Below are 17,246 nucleotides of genomic sequence, written 5' to 3' on the forward strand. Positions count from 1 at the left end.
AGAGTCTCTCGGTGTCTCTCCTACTCACCCAGAGTCTCTCGGTGTCTCTCCTACTCACTCAGAGTCTCTCCTACTCATTTAGTGTCTCTCCTACTCACTCAGTGTCTCTCCTACTCACTAAGATTCTCTCCTACTCATTTAGTCTCTCTCCCACTCACTCAGTGTCTCTCCTACTTAAGTTTTATTTTGATTATCAGCAAAAAGCATTTGATCAAACAGAGCATCAGCATCTGAGTTAGGAATTAGAAGAATTCAACGAAAAAAATAACGTATAAATGTTTGGTCAAAATAATGTACAGAGAAACTGTTATAAAACTGATCATGTACGGAGAGAGAAACAAGTTCAACCAATCTGGAGGGTTTTATACAAACCGCCATTAAATATAATTAAATCAGTTGATTTGCTATGGAGAATCTTAAAAGGATCGATTGCTGTTAAAGCTTTTGTTTCTGTTATTAATTCTAATGCCAGAGATTGTGTTTTTTGTGTTTTAAAAAAAACGATATTTCTTATTTTTTTTATTGTATTAGACTTAAGCCACTGTTTGTCTTGTTTCAACACTCATTTTTAGGTTTCGGAGAGAATTTTAAAGAACACCTACTGTTTTCATTTTAAATGCTGGGTATAACTGTAGCCAAAGACACAAATGGCAGTTAAATTACTCCAAGTGTCTCTAACTTTCTCATAATCTCCTAGTCCCTCTTTGTCCCACCTACTCTGAGTCTCTTCTACTTTCTCGTTTCATCTCTGAGTCTCTCCTACTTTTTAATTTCATCTCTGAATCTCTCCTACTCTCCTTTAATCTCAGTCTCTCCTACTCTCCTGTTTCATCTCAGAGTCTCTCCTATTCTCCTGCTTCATCTCAGAGTCTCTCCTACTCTCGTTTCATCTCAGATAGTAATAAAGCTGTCTCTTTCTATATATTCACACACACTTCTCTGGCTTCACAACAAACATAACCATAAAATCTTCACTCTGCCATTTCCTGCTCCTGCAAACCAGTGCACTAAAAACGGGAAATCTGACAACCTTCTAGATATCTGGATGATCTGAGAGTTCCCCTGAAACGTAGAACACTAAAACATCAAGTCTTTGCTTCTGGTGCCTACACTGATAACTGATAACTGATGCTTTACATTATATGGCCAAAAGTTAGTGCTCAACATAATGCCCCTTGCTGTAGTCTTCTTTATTCAAGGTACCAACAAATAGGATAGGACTGGTGGATCATTATGGATCAAAAGTTATCTTGAATATCTTGGCATAAGACCATTCAGTGCTTTCCTACTATATGTGGTTCCTCCTTACACTGTTACCAAAACAGTCTTTGGATACTGTAGAATGAAAATGTTTATTTGTTTGAACTAGGAGACCCAAACCATGAAAATTCCCCTGAAGCCAGCTCCATGAAGATCTCCTTAACATGAGTTGAAGGTGGGTGGAAGATCTCCTGCTATAGAGCTCCAAACCTATTGGGATGATTGTGAACACTGGCTGCACCTCAGGCCTCCTCACCTACATCACTACCTGACTTTACTAACACCCTTGTGGATGAAGGAATCTCCACTAAATCTAGTGAATCTTTTCCCCAGAAGAGTAGAGTTTATTATAACAGCAAATAGAGAGTAGAAGAAGCCCATAACATTAGAAGAAAACGTTCCAAATGAGAAACATAATGGAATACAGCACCAGGAGTTAACTCCAACAACTAAACACACACACACACACACACACACACACTCAGGAACATAAGCTGCACCCAGGATTATTCTGTAGGACTGTTCAACAAATTGATGGTCCGTGGAGGAACAGAACCACTGTACAAAAGAAAATCATACAGAATATTATATTAGAATATTACATAAAAGAGAAGAGAGGAGACAAGGAGAGATGAGAGGAGACAAAAGAAGAGAAGCTGTATATATAGTCAGATCACACAGAGTTGTGACAAAAACAATCTGACTGCGATTCAGCAAACCAAAGCAAACAGAAATAAACTGATTCACACAGAGAGAGAGAGAGAGAGAGAGAGAGAGAGAGAGAGAGAGAGAGAGAGAGAGAGAGAGAGAGAGAAAAGAGAGAGAGAGAGAGAGAAAGAGAGAGAGAGAAAGACACACACACGTGTCGTTCCTCTGCATCACAGTGGTAGTGTTTTATTAAAAGACCCGAGTCGTGATGTAGAGTGTGGGACACGACTTGATGGTGGAGAAACGTATCAAGCTGCCCAACACTTCACTACGAAGAGATAAAGACTGGAAGATTAGCAAACAAACAACGCTTAGATGTGACGTTACAGTCTCTCAGTAACATGGGTCAGAGCAGGAAATGCAGAGAGGCAGACAGACAGAGGGACAAGGGGCTTGGGCAGACAGTCAGTCAGTCAGACAGACAGACAGATGGACAGGGGAGCTTAGACATACAGTCAGTCAGACAGAGGGACAAAAGGGTTTGGGCAGATGGGCAGACAGACAGGCTTAGGCATACAGACAGTTAGACAGACAGAAGGACAAAGGGGCTTGGGCAGCAAGACACACAGAAACAAAAGGACAAAGGGGCTTGAGCGGACAGACAGACAGAGGGACAAAGGGGCTTTGGCAGACAGACAGACAGACAGAAGGACAAAGGGGCTTTGGCAGACAGACACACAGAGACAGACAGATGGACAAAGGGGCTTTGGCAGACAGACACACAGATAGACAGATGGACAAAGGGGCTTTGGCATACAGACAGTCAGACAGGAAAGTTTAGGCATAAAGACAGTCAGTCATCAGTATAGTGAATATTCTGTTCAGCACTGTGAAGAGAGCACACACACCTACAACCTCCAGCTGTTTTTAGCTTCTACAGAAAATAAACCCTAATGGGATTTCGTGTGTGTGTGTGTGTGTGTGTGTGTGTGTGTGTGTGTGTGTGTGTGTGTGTGTGTGTGTGTGTGTGAACTGTTACTTATAACTCATAGCATTTTACAGCATTCCAGATGAACGGAACAGTTCCTGCTGAGCGTGCAGCAGAGCGTGGAGACCCGAGTGAGGGAGGGAGAGAGAGAGAGAGAGAGAGAGAGAGAGAGAGTGTGTGTGTGTGAGTGTGGGTGTGTGTGTGTGTGTGTGAGTGGTGCAGGAACAGTAAGAGCAGCACTGCACTGGTCACTGATCATCTCCCCATGGATGAGACAAGAGGAGATGAGACGACCACAGACACGCGACAGGAACGTCCTCACGCTAACGCTACACCAACACACCTACAGGGAATAGCATCAAAACACACCACTCTGATCTCTCTGTGTGTGTGTGTGTGTGTGTGTGTGTGTGTGTGTGTGTGTGTGTGTGTGTGTGTGCGTGTGTGTGTGTGCGTGTGTGTGCGTAGACAGACAGGTGAAATGTTTAGGACTGATAGACCAGTAGACAGACAGAGATCATAGATGGATGGATGAAGAAATCGAGAGACACAACAGATGAGAAGATAAAAAGAGGAACATAGATACAATTAGATGGACAAACAGAAATAAAAGAGAGACAGACAGACAAAAACATAGATAGAAGGCTGATTAAAAGAATGAGAGACAGACCGGCATGGACAAACAGAAAGAGAGAAATAGAAGGTTGAGAGACAGACAGATTATGAGATAAACAGATAAATTAAAGACTGAATGAGAAATAAATGGATCAACAGATATACAGAAAGATTGAAGGCATTACGATAGAGAAGAGAAACAGAAAGGTAGCGAAAAGAGAGAGAGAGAGACAGACAGACAGACAGACAGACAGACAGACAGACAGACAGACAGACAGACAGACAGACAGACAGACAGATAGATAGAAAGACAGCACAACTGTTAGCTTTAACAATACAGGTGATATCAGTGTGTGTGTGTGTGTGTGTGTGTGTGTGTGTGTGTGTGTGTGTGTGTGTGTGTGTGTGTGTGTGTTTGACATTTTCCCATGTGAGAAGAACAAGACTCAGAGATATTTTTCCCTCCATCTCGCTGTTTCTTTTTCATTAACAGTGCCAACAGGTCGAGGGAAAAATGCGACATGACATTTATAGCGCAACTCCACTTTGTGTGTGTGTGTGTGTGTCTGTGTGTGTGTGTATGTATATACTTAACACAATACACAGTTCCCAGTAGTTTCTCGTGCAGTTTCTAATCCAATAACTTATATTTAAACAGCACTGAAGTGTCCAATACAGCTATAACTAGCTAACAGAATACTAATGATCAAAACTAGCTAAGGTGTAAACAATCTAAAATCTGAGAACTTTCTGGGCGCATGGTAAGATGGAAAAATAAAAAGAACTCAAGAAAATACATTTTTTAAATTCTTTTTAGTAAATTACTATTTGTCTAGTAGCAATAAAATGCAATAACAATGTTAGCTAGATGTTTACCCTGGACAGTTCTTTACAGTATGGAATGTTATGTTAATTTACACTGTTTAACCTCACTTTACTTTACAGTCCAGTATGTTGCTATGCGTTACTTTACAACATGTAACTTTACTAACCACACTTGCCATTGTTACTTTTTACTTTACAGTGTTATTATACATTTCCGTAATTTATAGTATGTAATGTTAATCTACATGATTATACATTATGTAACTATCACATTTACTGCACAGTATGTAATTTTACATGACACTGTGTTACAATTGTGTCACCATATTTTACAGTAAATAACTTGCATCACAGTAAATTTACATTCGGTTACATAACGTTGTTACTTGGCTATAATTTTGTGCTGAATTTTAGTACATTATTGTACAATGCTTCATGTTGTCAGTTCAATTTAAATTACTTTACACTAGCTAACTTCACATTACTTTGTGTTACTTTACAGTATGTAACTAACTTTACATTACACACAACAGTACGCTATTTTAATTTACATTTCTTTACAGTATATAACGTTATAATAACAGGAATCTTACTTCACCTTTCATTGCATTACAGTGTTACTTTACATTACAAAAAGTTTTCATTGTTAATTCACATTCCATTACTTTACACTGTGTAAAATCACCTCTCATTACTATGCACTGTGTAACTTTACATTATTTTACTCTCTGTAACTTCACATTACAGGAATTCTAGGTTGTGTGACTACACTTTAGCCTTTGTGACTTAACACAACTTTAAACTGTTACTTCCTCTTTTATTACTGTACTTTACACTATGTAACTTTACATTACATACCTTACATTATGTTGAAATATGTAAAGTAGCAATGTGAAGTCAAATACCCGCTACTTTACATTACAGTACGTAATTTTACACTGCCATAAAATAGTGATGTAAAGTAAAATACCCGTTACCTGTTACCTATTTTACATTTATTTACAGTAATCAACGTTACTTTCCATAACTTTACATTATTTTTTACAGTGTTTTACTTTTACGACATTGTTAAATAATGTACATTACTAAATATTATACTTTATTTCCTAATAATTTTTAATATGCTTCAAATCTGAATGGATGGGCTACATTTTAACAACATTTTAACACTAAAACGGTTACTACACCTGCTACTTTACTTTGCAACGTTACATATCACCACACCAGGACTGAGAACACGGAGTCACCCAAGTACCCCGGCTTCATTTTGTCACATGTTGCCATGGTTACAGTGTTACATAGACAGGCACAGCAAGCTGTTTATAATTGAAAATAAATCAATAAATTAAAAAAACGAATCGGACATTTCACGTCTTCCGTCATGCTACTAACGACGTCATTATTCTGACGATGGAAAGTTGGTGCTCAATATTTCTTTCCTAAATAAAAATATAAAACAAATTTTGAAGACACTGTCTCCGTCTCCACACTCTGCAGGCTGTCATTTATTAGTAGAAGATCAACTCATTAACAAGTCTAACAGGTATGGGCCAGCTGCTGATTCTCAGATCAAAGCACACACACACACACACACACACACACACACACACACACACACACACACACACAGAGTAGTGACCCCAGTCAAAGCACTCAGTCACCCCAGTTCTACTTAGTCTGGTTTCCAAGGCAACTTGAAAGACCAAGGTGCGTGTGTGTGTGTGTGTGTGTGTGTGTGTGTGTGTGTGTGTGTGTGTGTGTGTGTGTGTGTGTGTGTGTGTGTGTGTAATTGGAGTGAGATCTCAGGCTGTACCATCTTTAATAAACAAAGACATTCGGTTTTTGATTACAATGCACATTCACAGGTACAGGAGGACTGACGTGTGTGTGTGTGTGTGTGTGTGTGTGTGTGTGTGTGTGTGTGTGTGTGTGTGTGTGTGTGTGTGTGTGTGTACACCTTTAGTAGTGAGTGTCCTAGAGGACAGATCCAGTGTGTTTAAACTTTCAGAGCCGATGTTCTCCAGTGTGACCATGAGCTTCTGAGTTTCTCCATTAAACAGCTGTAGAGACACGCTGCTGGACAGATCCTCAGCACCTACACGAGCAGACCTGCGCACACACACACACACACACACACACACACACACACACACGAGTGTCAGGATTAATCTCAGATTTAAAAAGTGGCAAATAAAATTTGAAAGAAAAAAATTTAACAAAATATACACCTAGAGAGAGAGAGAGAGAGAGAGAGAGAGAGAGAGAGAGAGAGAGAGAGACAGAGACAGAGACAGAGACAGAGACAGACAGACAGAGAGAGAGAGAGAGAGAGAGAGATTCCACCATCTTCTCACACACCTCCGTCCTCAGACACTCTCTGATGTCTCTTTCAGTCAGGCGTGAGTAGTTAATAAAGAATTAATGATATTAATATTATTCTAATCTAATATTAATATTTAGATTAAACAGGTCTTTGAAATGACTTTGTATTGAGTGACGGATGTCAGGCCCCGCCCCCAACATCGCCACGGCCAACCAGAACACAGGATGCCCGCGTTAAGGAGAATGTGCAGAAGCTCATAGTCATCAAATGAAACCACTTCATGTCATGTGTGCTCAAAGTTTCTGGAGGTGGAGGGGTACGGCTTTAATTATTCACCCCCGTACAAGTGCAGAGTGTGTGGAGACACACACACACACACACACACACACACACACACACACTTAAAGTAGAGGAACAAATCCATTAAAGTGTCTCATGAGAGCTGTTTGCAGGAGCATGTGCAACAAGGACATTCTTTCTGGAGAAGAGAAGAGAAGAGAAGAGAAGAGAAGAGAAGAGAAGAGAAGAGAAGAGAAGAGAAGAGAAGAAGAGGAACGGAGACAAGATCAAGGTAAGACAGGAAGTGATGAGTTGAGAGAAGAACAAGGTGAGACAGGAGTAGAGAAGTTGAGATAAGAACCAGGTGAGACAGGAGTAGAGGAGCAGAGACAAGAACCAGGTGAGACAGGAGTAGAGAAGCTGAGACAAGAACCAGGTGAGACAGGAGGAGTTGAGACAAGAACCAGGTGAGACAGGAGTAGAGAAGCTGAGACAAGAACAAGGTGATACAGGAGTAGAGGAGTTAAGAGAAGAACCAGGTGAGACAGGAGTAGAGGAGCTGAGACAAGAACAAGGTGAGACAGGAGTAGAGGAGCTGAGACAAGAAAAAGGTGAGACAGAAGTAGAGGAGTTGAGACAAGAACAAGGTAAGACAGAAGTAGAGAAGCTGAGACAAGAACAAGGTGAGACAGGAGTAGAGAAGCTGAGACAAGAACAAGGTGAGACAGGAGTAGAGAAGCTGAAAAATGAACCAGGTGAGACAGGAGTAGAGGAGCTAAGACAAGAACAAGGTGAGACAGGAGTAGAGAAGCTGAGACAAGAAAAAGGTGAGACAGGAGTAGAGGAGCTGAGACAAGAGTAGAGAAGCTGAGACAAGAACAAGGTGAGACAGGAAGCGATGAGTTGAGGAGCTAAAACAAGAACAAGGTGAGAGAGGAGTAGAGAAGTTGAGAGAAGAACCAGGTGAGACAGGAGTAGAGGAGCTGAGACAAGAACCAGGTGAGACAGGAGTAGAGGAGCTGAGACAAGAACAAGGTGAGACAGGAGTAGAGGAGATGAGACAAGAACCAGGTGAGACAGGAGTAGAGGAGCTGAGACAAGAACAAGGTGAGACAGGAGTAGAGGAGATGAGACAAGAACCAGGTGAGACAGGAGGATTTGAGAGAAGAACCAGGTGAGACAGGAGTAGAGAAGCTGAGACAAGAACAAGGTGAGACAGGAGTAGAGGAGTTGAGAGAAGAACCAGGTGAGACAGGAGTAGAGGAGCTGAGACAAGAACAAGGTGAGACAGGAGTAGAGAAGCTGAGACAAGAACAAGGTGAGACAGAAGTAGAGAAGTTGAGAGAAGAACCAGCTGAGACAGGAGTAGAGAAGTTGAGAGAAGAACCAGGTGAGACAGGAGTAGAGGAGCTGAGACAAGAACAAGGTGAGACAGGAGTAGAGAAGCTGGGACAAGAACCACGTGAGACAGGAGTAGAGGAGCTGAGACAAGAACAAGGTGAGACAGGAGTAGAGAAGCTGAGACAAGAGTAGAGGAGTTGAGACAAGAACAAGGTGAGACAGAAGTAGAGAAGCTGAGACAAGAACAAGGTGAGACAGGAGTAGAGAAGCTGAGACAAGAACAAGGTGAGACAGAAGTAGAGAAGCTGAGAAATGAACCAGGTGAGACAGGAGTAGAGGAGCTGAGACAAGAGTAGAGGAGCTGAGACAAGAACAAGGTGAGACAGAAGTAGAGAAGCTGAGACAAGAAAAAGGTGAGACAGGAGTAGAGGAGCTGAGACAAGAGTAGAGAAGCTGAGACAAGAACAAGGTGAGACAGGAGTAGAGAAGCTGAGACAAGAAAAAGGTGAGACAGGAGTAGAGAAGCTGAGACAAGAACAAGGTGAGACAGGAGTAGAGGAGTTAAGAGAAAAAACAGGTGAGACAGGAGTAGAGGAGCTGAGACTACAAAAAAAGAGAAGAGACATACCGTGGTAGTGAGGTGGTGAGTTGGAGGCGGGGCAGAGACGGCACCACCTCCACCACACATCCGCTGGACTTTACACCAACCAGACTGTCCAAAACACAGTCACTGCTCACACCAAAGACTGACGTGTGGTAACCTGCACAACACACACACACACACACCACAGTCTGGATGACCCAACAGGAAGCACTGTGTGGAGCTGAACTCAAACTTCTAACTTCGATGGTTGTGTGTGGGTGTTTGTGTGTTTGTGTGTGTGTGTGTGTGTGTGTGTGTGTGTGTGTGTGTGTGTGTGTGTGTGTCTCACCGACAACTGTGATTGTGCCTGCGGTGCGAGGGACCCCCACCAGTGTGACGGGGTAGAGACCGGACTCTGCCGGGAGAGACAAAGCAGCGGGCAGGGACTCAAAATCCACACCGGAGGTCAACAGACCCTGAAACACACACATACACACAAACACACACTAGTAACACAACGCTATTCTAAATATATATAAAAAAGACACAAGGGGAAGAGAAAAGCGAGGGAGAAAAAACATCCTCTTCATAATCTTCCTTCTTCTTCCTCTTTACTCAGATAATCAATCTTAGTAATCGCTCTATGATCAGTGCGAGATGAAATCACTCCCAACACGCAAACTCCATTTCTCAAAGAAAATTACTGGTGCACTCGCCGACAAGAGAACATCAAGAGCTGAGATTCATGGACTGAGGAGAACGACAGAATGATGGAGAGATAATGTACTAATTGCTAGAAGATGAAGGGATAATGGACTGGTGGATAAATGATGAAGACATGGGGGACTTGTGGTTAAAAGATGGAGGGACAGAGGACTGATAAATAATTTAGGGACATATGGTGGACTGATGGCTAGAATATGGAGGGATAGTGGACTGATTGATAACTTAAGGAGATATGGTGGACTGATGGATAAATTATGGCGAGATGGTGGACTGATGAATAATTTAAGGAGATATGGTGGACTGATGGCTAGAATATGGAGGGATAGTGGACTGATGGCTAGAATATGGAGGGATAGTGGACTGATGGCTAGAATATGGAGGGATATAGTGGACTGATGGATAAATGATGGAGAGATGGTAGACTGATGGCTAGAATATGGAGGGATAGTGGACTGATGGCTAGAATATGGAGGGATAGTGGACTGATGGCTAGAATATGGAGGGATAGTGGACTGATGAATAACTTAAGGAGATATGGTGGACTGATGGATAAATGATGGAGAGATGGTGGACTGATGGATAAATGATGGAGAGATAGTGGACTGATGGATAAATGATGGAGAGATAGTGGACTGGGATAAATGATGGAGAGATGGTGGACTGATGGAGAAATGATGGAGAGATAGTGGACTGATGGATAAATGATGGAGAGATAGTGGACTGGGATAAATGATGGTGGACTGATGGAGAAATGATGGAGAACTAATGAAAAAATGATGGAGAGAAAGTGGACTGATGGATAAATGATGGACTGATGGATAAATGATGGTGGACTGATTGCTAGAAGATGGAAAGATGGTGGAATAATTGCTATTGGATGAATGAATAGTGGATGGAGAAAGAGCAGATGGAGGGATCATGGACCGACTAAAATTAGATTAAGAGGTAAAAGATAGAGGAAGAATGGATGGAGGGAGAGCGGCTAGCGAGATAAACGTTGGAGAAGGAGCAGACTAAGGAGTAGTGTATTTAGGGAGACTGGATGAAGGAAAGGAGGAAGTGCGGTGTGAGGGATGGCAGGAGAGGAGAGTGGATGGAGCTCGTTTGACGTAGCTTCCTGTGACGTAGCTTCCTGTGACGTAGCTTCCTGTGTTTGACTTGTTTGCCGCGAGTTACGTGTTTGTATCTCTCGGCGTCTTTCAAACAAACTTTGCTATCTATCCATCCGTTTTTCCTCTTTTAATAATCCTTAATTGTTTTTGTCTTCCTGACTTGTGCCTGTAGTTAGTTAACTCGACTATAACTAGTGTTGTTTATATTTATTTTCTCTCACTCACATCTCTGTATAATAAATCTGTTCGTGACGATAAGCACTATGCCGGTTGTTTGTCTGCATTCGAGCACAGGTGAGGACTCGTTCGAGTTGCAAACGGTGGCGTTGGAGATGGAGGCATTGGAGAAACAGATTCGCGAGCTGCATGTAAAGCATGACCGGCTGCGAGAGTGGAAAGCGGCGCTGGAAACATCCCGGGCGGACGCGCACTCATCCCAGGTAAACTCCCAGGTTGAACCTAACGCTCCCAGCACATCAACTCCGCGTGCTTCTATGCCCAGGCCCAGCGCACCTACAACTCCGGCACCGGTGCAACATGGACCCTGGATGCGGCCGCGGCGGAAGAGACAAGCCAAGCCCCGATCGAGGACGTCTCCACCTCCACCACCGGCCTTCGAGATCTCGACCGAGAACCGCTTCGTCCCCCTCCGCGAGACGGAACGCGACACTGTTATTCTCGGAGATTCCATCATCCGGCATTTCCGCGCTACCCGAGCTAAAGGTAAGGTGCACACTCGCTGTTTTCCTGGTGCTCGTGTTCTGGATGTCGCTGCGCAGGTACCCGCGATCCTGAACGAGAACTTCGGAGCGGTTGTTCTCCATGCCGGATCAAACGACACCAGGCTGCGGCAAACGGAGATTTCAAAGAGGGACTTCAGGATCCTGGTGGAGACGGTACGCAGCACATCACCCACAACGAGGATCATTGTGTCAGGACCTCTTCCCACTTACCAGCGAGTGGCTGAGAAGTTTAGTAGACTTTTAGCTCTAAATGAATGGTTACAGTCATGGTGTCGAGAACATAAACTTCTCTTTGTTAATAACTGGAACTGTTTCTGGGAGCGTCCTAGGTTCTTCCGCCCTGATGGCCTGCACCCCAGCAGAGTTGGAGCAGCAGTGCTATCAGATAACATCTCTAGGATACTACACACCATCTGACTGGTAAGACATCAAGAAATCTTCAACTATAAGAACACGCATACTACAGACCAAATAGTTACAAGTTCACACACAGCCCAGTTTATAGAAACCATATCTATTCCTCGTGTAGTAAAACCAAGAATTACATACACAAGATCCAGAAATAATCTTATTGCAGTTAAAACTGAAAAATGCCAGATAAACAAACACAACAAAGTTCTAAAGTTCGGTCTTTTAAACATCAGATCACTTGCACCCAAAGCACTGATTGTAAATGAGATGATCACAGAGAATAATCTCGATGCACTCTGTCTCACTGAGACCTGGATTAAACCAGGTGATTATATGGGTCTAAACGAGTCGACACCGTCAGGATATGTTTATAAGCATGAGCCCCGTCAGACTGGTCGTGGGGGGGGGGTGTAGGAACCATTTATAGTGCTTCTCTTAATGTTAGTCAGAGATTAGGATTCAGCTTTAAATCATTTGAAGTGCTCGTTCTTAAAATTGCACTTTCAGACATGCACAGAAAACTCGCTCTGGTCACTGTGTACAGACCCCCAGGACCCTACGCTGATTTTCCCTACGCTGAGCAGACGTCACTGATATAGATATTTTACCCCAGAGTGATGACATCACAGACCATTATCTCCTACTGTACACACTACCGGTAGAGCAGATTAACCGTGTTTCACCACGGTATCGACTTGGTAGGACTATTATTCCAACCACTAAGGACAGATTCATAAATAACCTGCCTGATTTATCTCAGTTTCACATTAAACCCATAAATGCTGATCATCTTGATGAGATGGCGAACAACATAGACCTTATCCTCACTAGCACTTTAGACACTGTTGCCCCCATCCGGTTAAAAAAGGTTCGAGAACAAGCACCTGCACCTTGGTATAATAGTCATACGCATGCCCTAAAGAGAACAACACGTAATCTGGAGAGAAAATGGAGGAAAACTAAATTGGAGGTATTTAGAATTGCGTATAAAGACAGTATGCTTAGCTACAGACAGGCGCTAAAAGCTGCTAGAGCTAAACACCTGAGCAAACTCATAGAAAATAACAAAAACAATCCCAGGTTCCTTTTCAGTACAGTCGCTAAATTAACAACAAATCAGGGATCTGAAAAATGTGTTCCATCACAGTTTAGTAGTGAAGACTTTATGAATTTCTTCACTGAAAAAATAGATAACATTCGAAAAACAATTGTGGCAGTTCAACCTCTGACAGCATCTCCCGACACAATCGTACTTACAACCCCACAACTACACTGTTTAACATGTATAGGACAGGAAGAGCTGTATGATGCTATTATGAAAGCTAAATCAACAACATGTCAGTTAGATCCAATTCCCACTAAACTACTGAAGGAAGTGTTATATACAGCTGGTGAGCCTCTTTTAAATATTATTAACTCCTCACTATCGTTAGGTCATGTCCCTAAATCCCTCAAGTTAGCAGTTATTAAGCCCCTCATTAAAAAACCTAATCTGGATCCAAGCACGCTATCGAATTACAGACCAATTTCAAATCTCCCATTTATGTCTAAGATTTTAGAAAAGATTGTCGCTGCCCAGTTATGTAACCACTTGCAGGAGAACAATATCTTTGAAGAGTTTCAGTCAGGTTTTAGGCCCCATCATAGCACAGAAACTGCTCTAGTTAAAATCACTAACGACCTGTTTTTAGCTTCAGACCAAGGCTACATCTCCCTATTAGTTTTACTAGATCTTAGTGCTGCGTTCGACACTATAGATCATGATCTTCTCCTCGATCGCTTACAGAATTACATCGGTATTCAGGGACAGGCATTAAGCTGGTTTAAATCCTACCTGTCCAATCGTTACCATTTCGTAGATTTAAATGGAGAGCTATCCAGGATAATGCTAGTAAATTATGGCGTGCCACAAGGGTCAGTTCTGGGACCCCTGCTTTTTACAATATACATGCTTCCATTAGGAAATATTATTAGAAGTCATGGAATTAGCTTCCATTGTTATGCTGATGATACCCAGCTATATATTTCATCCAAACCAGGCGATACAGCTCAATTAGCTCGCATAACTGAGTGTGTTGAAGAAATAAGAGATTGGATGACCGATAACTTTCTGCTATTAAATTCTGATAAAACGGAGATTTTGCTCATCGGCCCAAAAAATAGTACACAGAAGCTCCGGCATCTCAGCCTGCATTTAGACGGTTGTTCTGTAACTACTAGTTCAACGGTAAAAGACCTGGGAGTTATTTTAGACAGCAACTTATCTTTCAAAAATCACATCAATCAAGTTACAAAAACAGCCTTCTTTCACCTTAGAAATATTTCTAAACTAAGAAATATGTTATCTATATCTGATGCAGAGAAGCTCGTCCATGCGTTTATGACCTCTAGAATAGACTACTGGAATGCATTACTAGGTGGATGTCCTGCATCATTAATAAACAAGCTTCAGTTAGTTCAGAATGCCGCAGCAAGAGTTCTTACTAGGTCAAGAAAATATGATCATATAACCCCAATCTTATCGTCCCTACATTGGCTTCCTATTAAGTTTCGAATAGACTACAAACTACTGCTACTCACTTATAAAGCACTAAATGGTTTGGCTCCCATGTATCTCTCCAGTCTCTTAACACGCTACAATCCGTCACGCTCCCTGAGATCTCAAAACTCTGGGCTTCTAGTAGTTCCTAGAATAGCAAAGTCCACTAAAGGCGGTAGAGCATTTTCACATTTAGCTCCTAAACTCTGGAATAGTCTTCCTGACAGTGTTCGGGGTTCAGATACACTCTCCCAGTTTAAGTGCAGATTAAAAACATATCTTTTTAGCAAAGCCTACACATAACACACATCACACACATCACATCACAACCTTGTGCTCCAGAATATATGATCACATGCACATTATCAACTTGTGCTGTTAATATCATGAACAGCAGCTACGCTAATTCCTCTCCACTGCTTCTCTTTCTCTCCCCATCCCGAGGCATCCTGAGGTTTGGCCAGCTCCAGTCACGTCCCACCTCGTGAAGATTATGGACCTATGGATGATCATGAAGAAGTAGATGCCGAGTGTTTAAAGGCCCTGGCATGGAGAAGCTGATGCTGGATCTATGATGATCACAAATTGTTCTGTATTGTTGAAAGATTTATGACCAAACTTTTGATGTCACCCATATGAGGATGGGTTCCCCTTTGAGTCTGGTTCCTCTCAAGGTTTCTTCCTCATATCATCTAAGGGAGTTTTTCCTTGCCACTGTCGCCACGGCTGCTCATCAGGGACAAACGCACACCATTCACCTTCACTGTTGTTTTCTGTAAAGCTGCTTTGAGACAATGTCTGTTGTGAAAAGCGCTATACAAATAAACTTGACTTGACTTGACTTGATGGAGGGATAGTGGTGGAGAGAGAGTAGATAGAGGAATAGTACAATTTCCTGTTATGGTTTAATGTTATTTGAAATCACTTTCTGTTCCCCCTCTGATAACTTCACACAGGGAACAAAACACTGCGCGTACAAGTGCGTGCCTGTGTGTGCGTGTGTACAAGTGCGTGCGTGTATGTGCCTGTGCGTGCGTGTATGTGCCTGTGTGTGCGCGCGTGTGCTCGTACAAGTGCGTGCGTGTATGTGCCTGTGTGCGCGCGTGTGCTCGTACAAGTGCGTGCGTGTATGTGCCTGTGTGCGCGCGTGTGCTCGTACAAGTGCGTGCGTGTATGTGCCTGTGTGCGCGCGTGTGCTCGTACAAGTGCGTGCGTGTATGTGCCTGTGTGCACGCGTGTGCGCGTATAAGTGCGTGCGTGTATGTGCCTGTGTGCGCGCGTGTGCTCGTACAAGTGCGTGCGTGTATGTGCCTGTGTGCGCGCGTGTGCTCGTACAAGTGCGTGCGTGTATGTGCCTGTGCGTGCATGTGCCTGTGTGTGCGCGTGTGCTTGTACAAGTGCGTGCGTGTATGTGCCTGTGTGCGCGCGTGTGCTCGTACAAGTGCGTGCGTGTATGTGCCTGTGTGCGCGCGTGTGCTCGTACAAGTGCGTGCGTGTATGTGCCTGTGCGTGCATGTGCCTGTGTGTGCGCGTGTGCTTGTACAAGTGCGTGCGTGTATGCGCGCGTGTGCGCGTACAAGTGCGTGCGTGTATGTGCCTGTGTGCGCGCGTGTGCGCGTACAAGTGCGTGCGTGTATGTGCCTGTGTGCGCGCGTGTGCTCGTACAAGTGCGTGCGTGTATGTGCCTGTGTGCGCGCGTGTGCTCGTACAAGTGCGTGCGTGTATGTGCCTGTGTGCGCGCGTGTGCTCGTACAAGTGCGTGCGTGTATGTGCCTGTGTGCGCGCGTGTGCTCGTACAAGTGCGTGCGTGTATGTGCCTGTGTGCGCGCGTGTGCTCGTACAAGTGCGTGCGTGTATGTGCCTGTGCGTGCATGTGCCTGTGTGTGCGCGTGTGCTTGTACAAGTGCGTGCGTGTATGTGCCTGTGTGCGCGTACAAGTGCGTGCGTGTATGTGCCCTTTGTGCGCGCGTGTGCTCGTACAAGTGCGTGCGTGTATGTGCCTGTGTGCGCGTGTGCTTGTACAAGTGCGTGCGTGTATGTGCCTGTGTGCGCGCGTGTGCTCGTACAAGTGCGTGCGTGTATGTGCCTGTGCGCGCGCGTGTGCTCGTACAAGTGCGTGCGTGTATGTGCCTGTGCGCGCGCGTGTGCTCGTACAAGTGCGTGCGTGTATGTGCCTGTGCGCGCGCGTGTGCTCGTACAAGTGCGTGCGTGTATGTGCCTGTGCGCGCGCGTGTGCTCGTACAAGTGCGTGCGTGTATGTGCCTGTGCGCGCGCGTGTGCTCGTACAAGTGCGTGCGTGTATGTGCCTGTGCGCGCGCGTGTGCTCGTACAAGTGCGTGCGTGTATGTGCCTGTGCGTGCGCGTGTGCTCGTACAAGTGCGTGCGTGTATGTGCCTGTGCGTGCGTGTATGTGCCTGTGCGTGCGTGTATGTGCCTGTGTGCGCGCGTGTGCTCGTACAAGTGCGTGCGTGTATGTGCCTGTGCGCGCGCGTGTGCTCGTACAAGTGCGTGCGTGTATGTGCCTGTGCGCGCGCGTGTGCTCGTACAAGTGCGTGCGTGTATGTGCCTGTGCGTGCGTGTATGTGCCTGTGCGTGCGTGTATGTGCCTGTGTGCGCGCGTGTGCTCGTACAAGTGCGTGCGTGTATGTGCCTGTGTGCGCGCGTGTGCTCGTACAAGTGCGTGCGTGTATGTGCCTGTGCGCGCGCGTGTGCTCGTACAAGTGCGTGCGTGTATGTGCCTGTGCGCGCGCGTGTGCTCGTACAAGTGCGTGCGTGTATGTGCCTGTGCGTGCGTGTATGTGCCTGTGCGTGCGTGTATGTGCCTGTGTGCGCGCGTGTGCTCGTACAAGTGCG

At 44.3% G+C, this 17,246-nt stretch overlaps 1 protein-coding gene across 2 annotated transcripts in view; it reads right to left on the bottom strand.

Moving 5' to 3' along the window:
- Positions 1-17,246, bottom strand: part of trappc9 (trafficking protein particle complex subunit 9) — a 188,472-nt gene that overhangs the window by 117,870 nt on the left and 53,356 nt on the right. For both annotated transcript variants that reach the window (XM_083546769.1, XM_083546768.1), the window contains 3 exons: positions 9,212-9,338; positions 8,908-9,040; positions 6,294-6,445 (listed from right to left, as the gene is read on the bottom strand). In XM_083546769.1, coding sequence (XP_083402895.1) covers positions 6,294-6,445; positions 8,908-9,040; positions 9,212-9,338 — 412 coding nt within the window. The remainder of the gene's footprint in view (positions 1-6,293; positions 6,446-8,907; positions 9,041-9,211; positions 9,339-17,246) is intronic.

The sequence above is a fragment of the Silurus aristotelis genome, assembly GCF_946808225.1.
Source record: "Silurus aristotelis genome assembly, chromosome: 7".
In the NCBI taxonomy this organism is placed as follows: Eukaryota; Metazoa; Chordata; class Actinopteri; order Siluriformes; family Siluridae; genus Silurus; species Silurus aristotelis.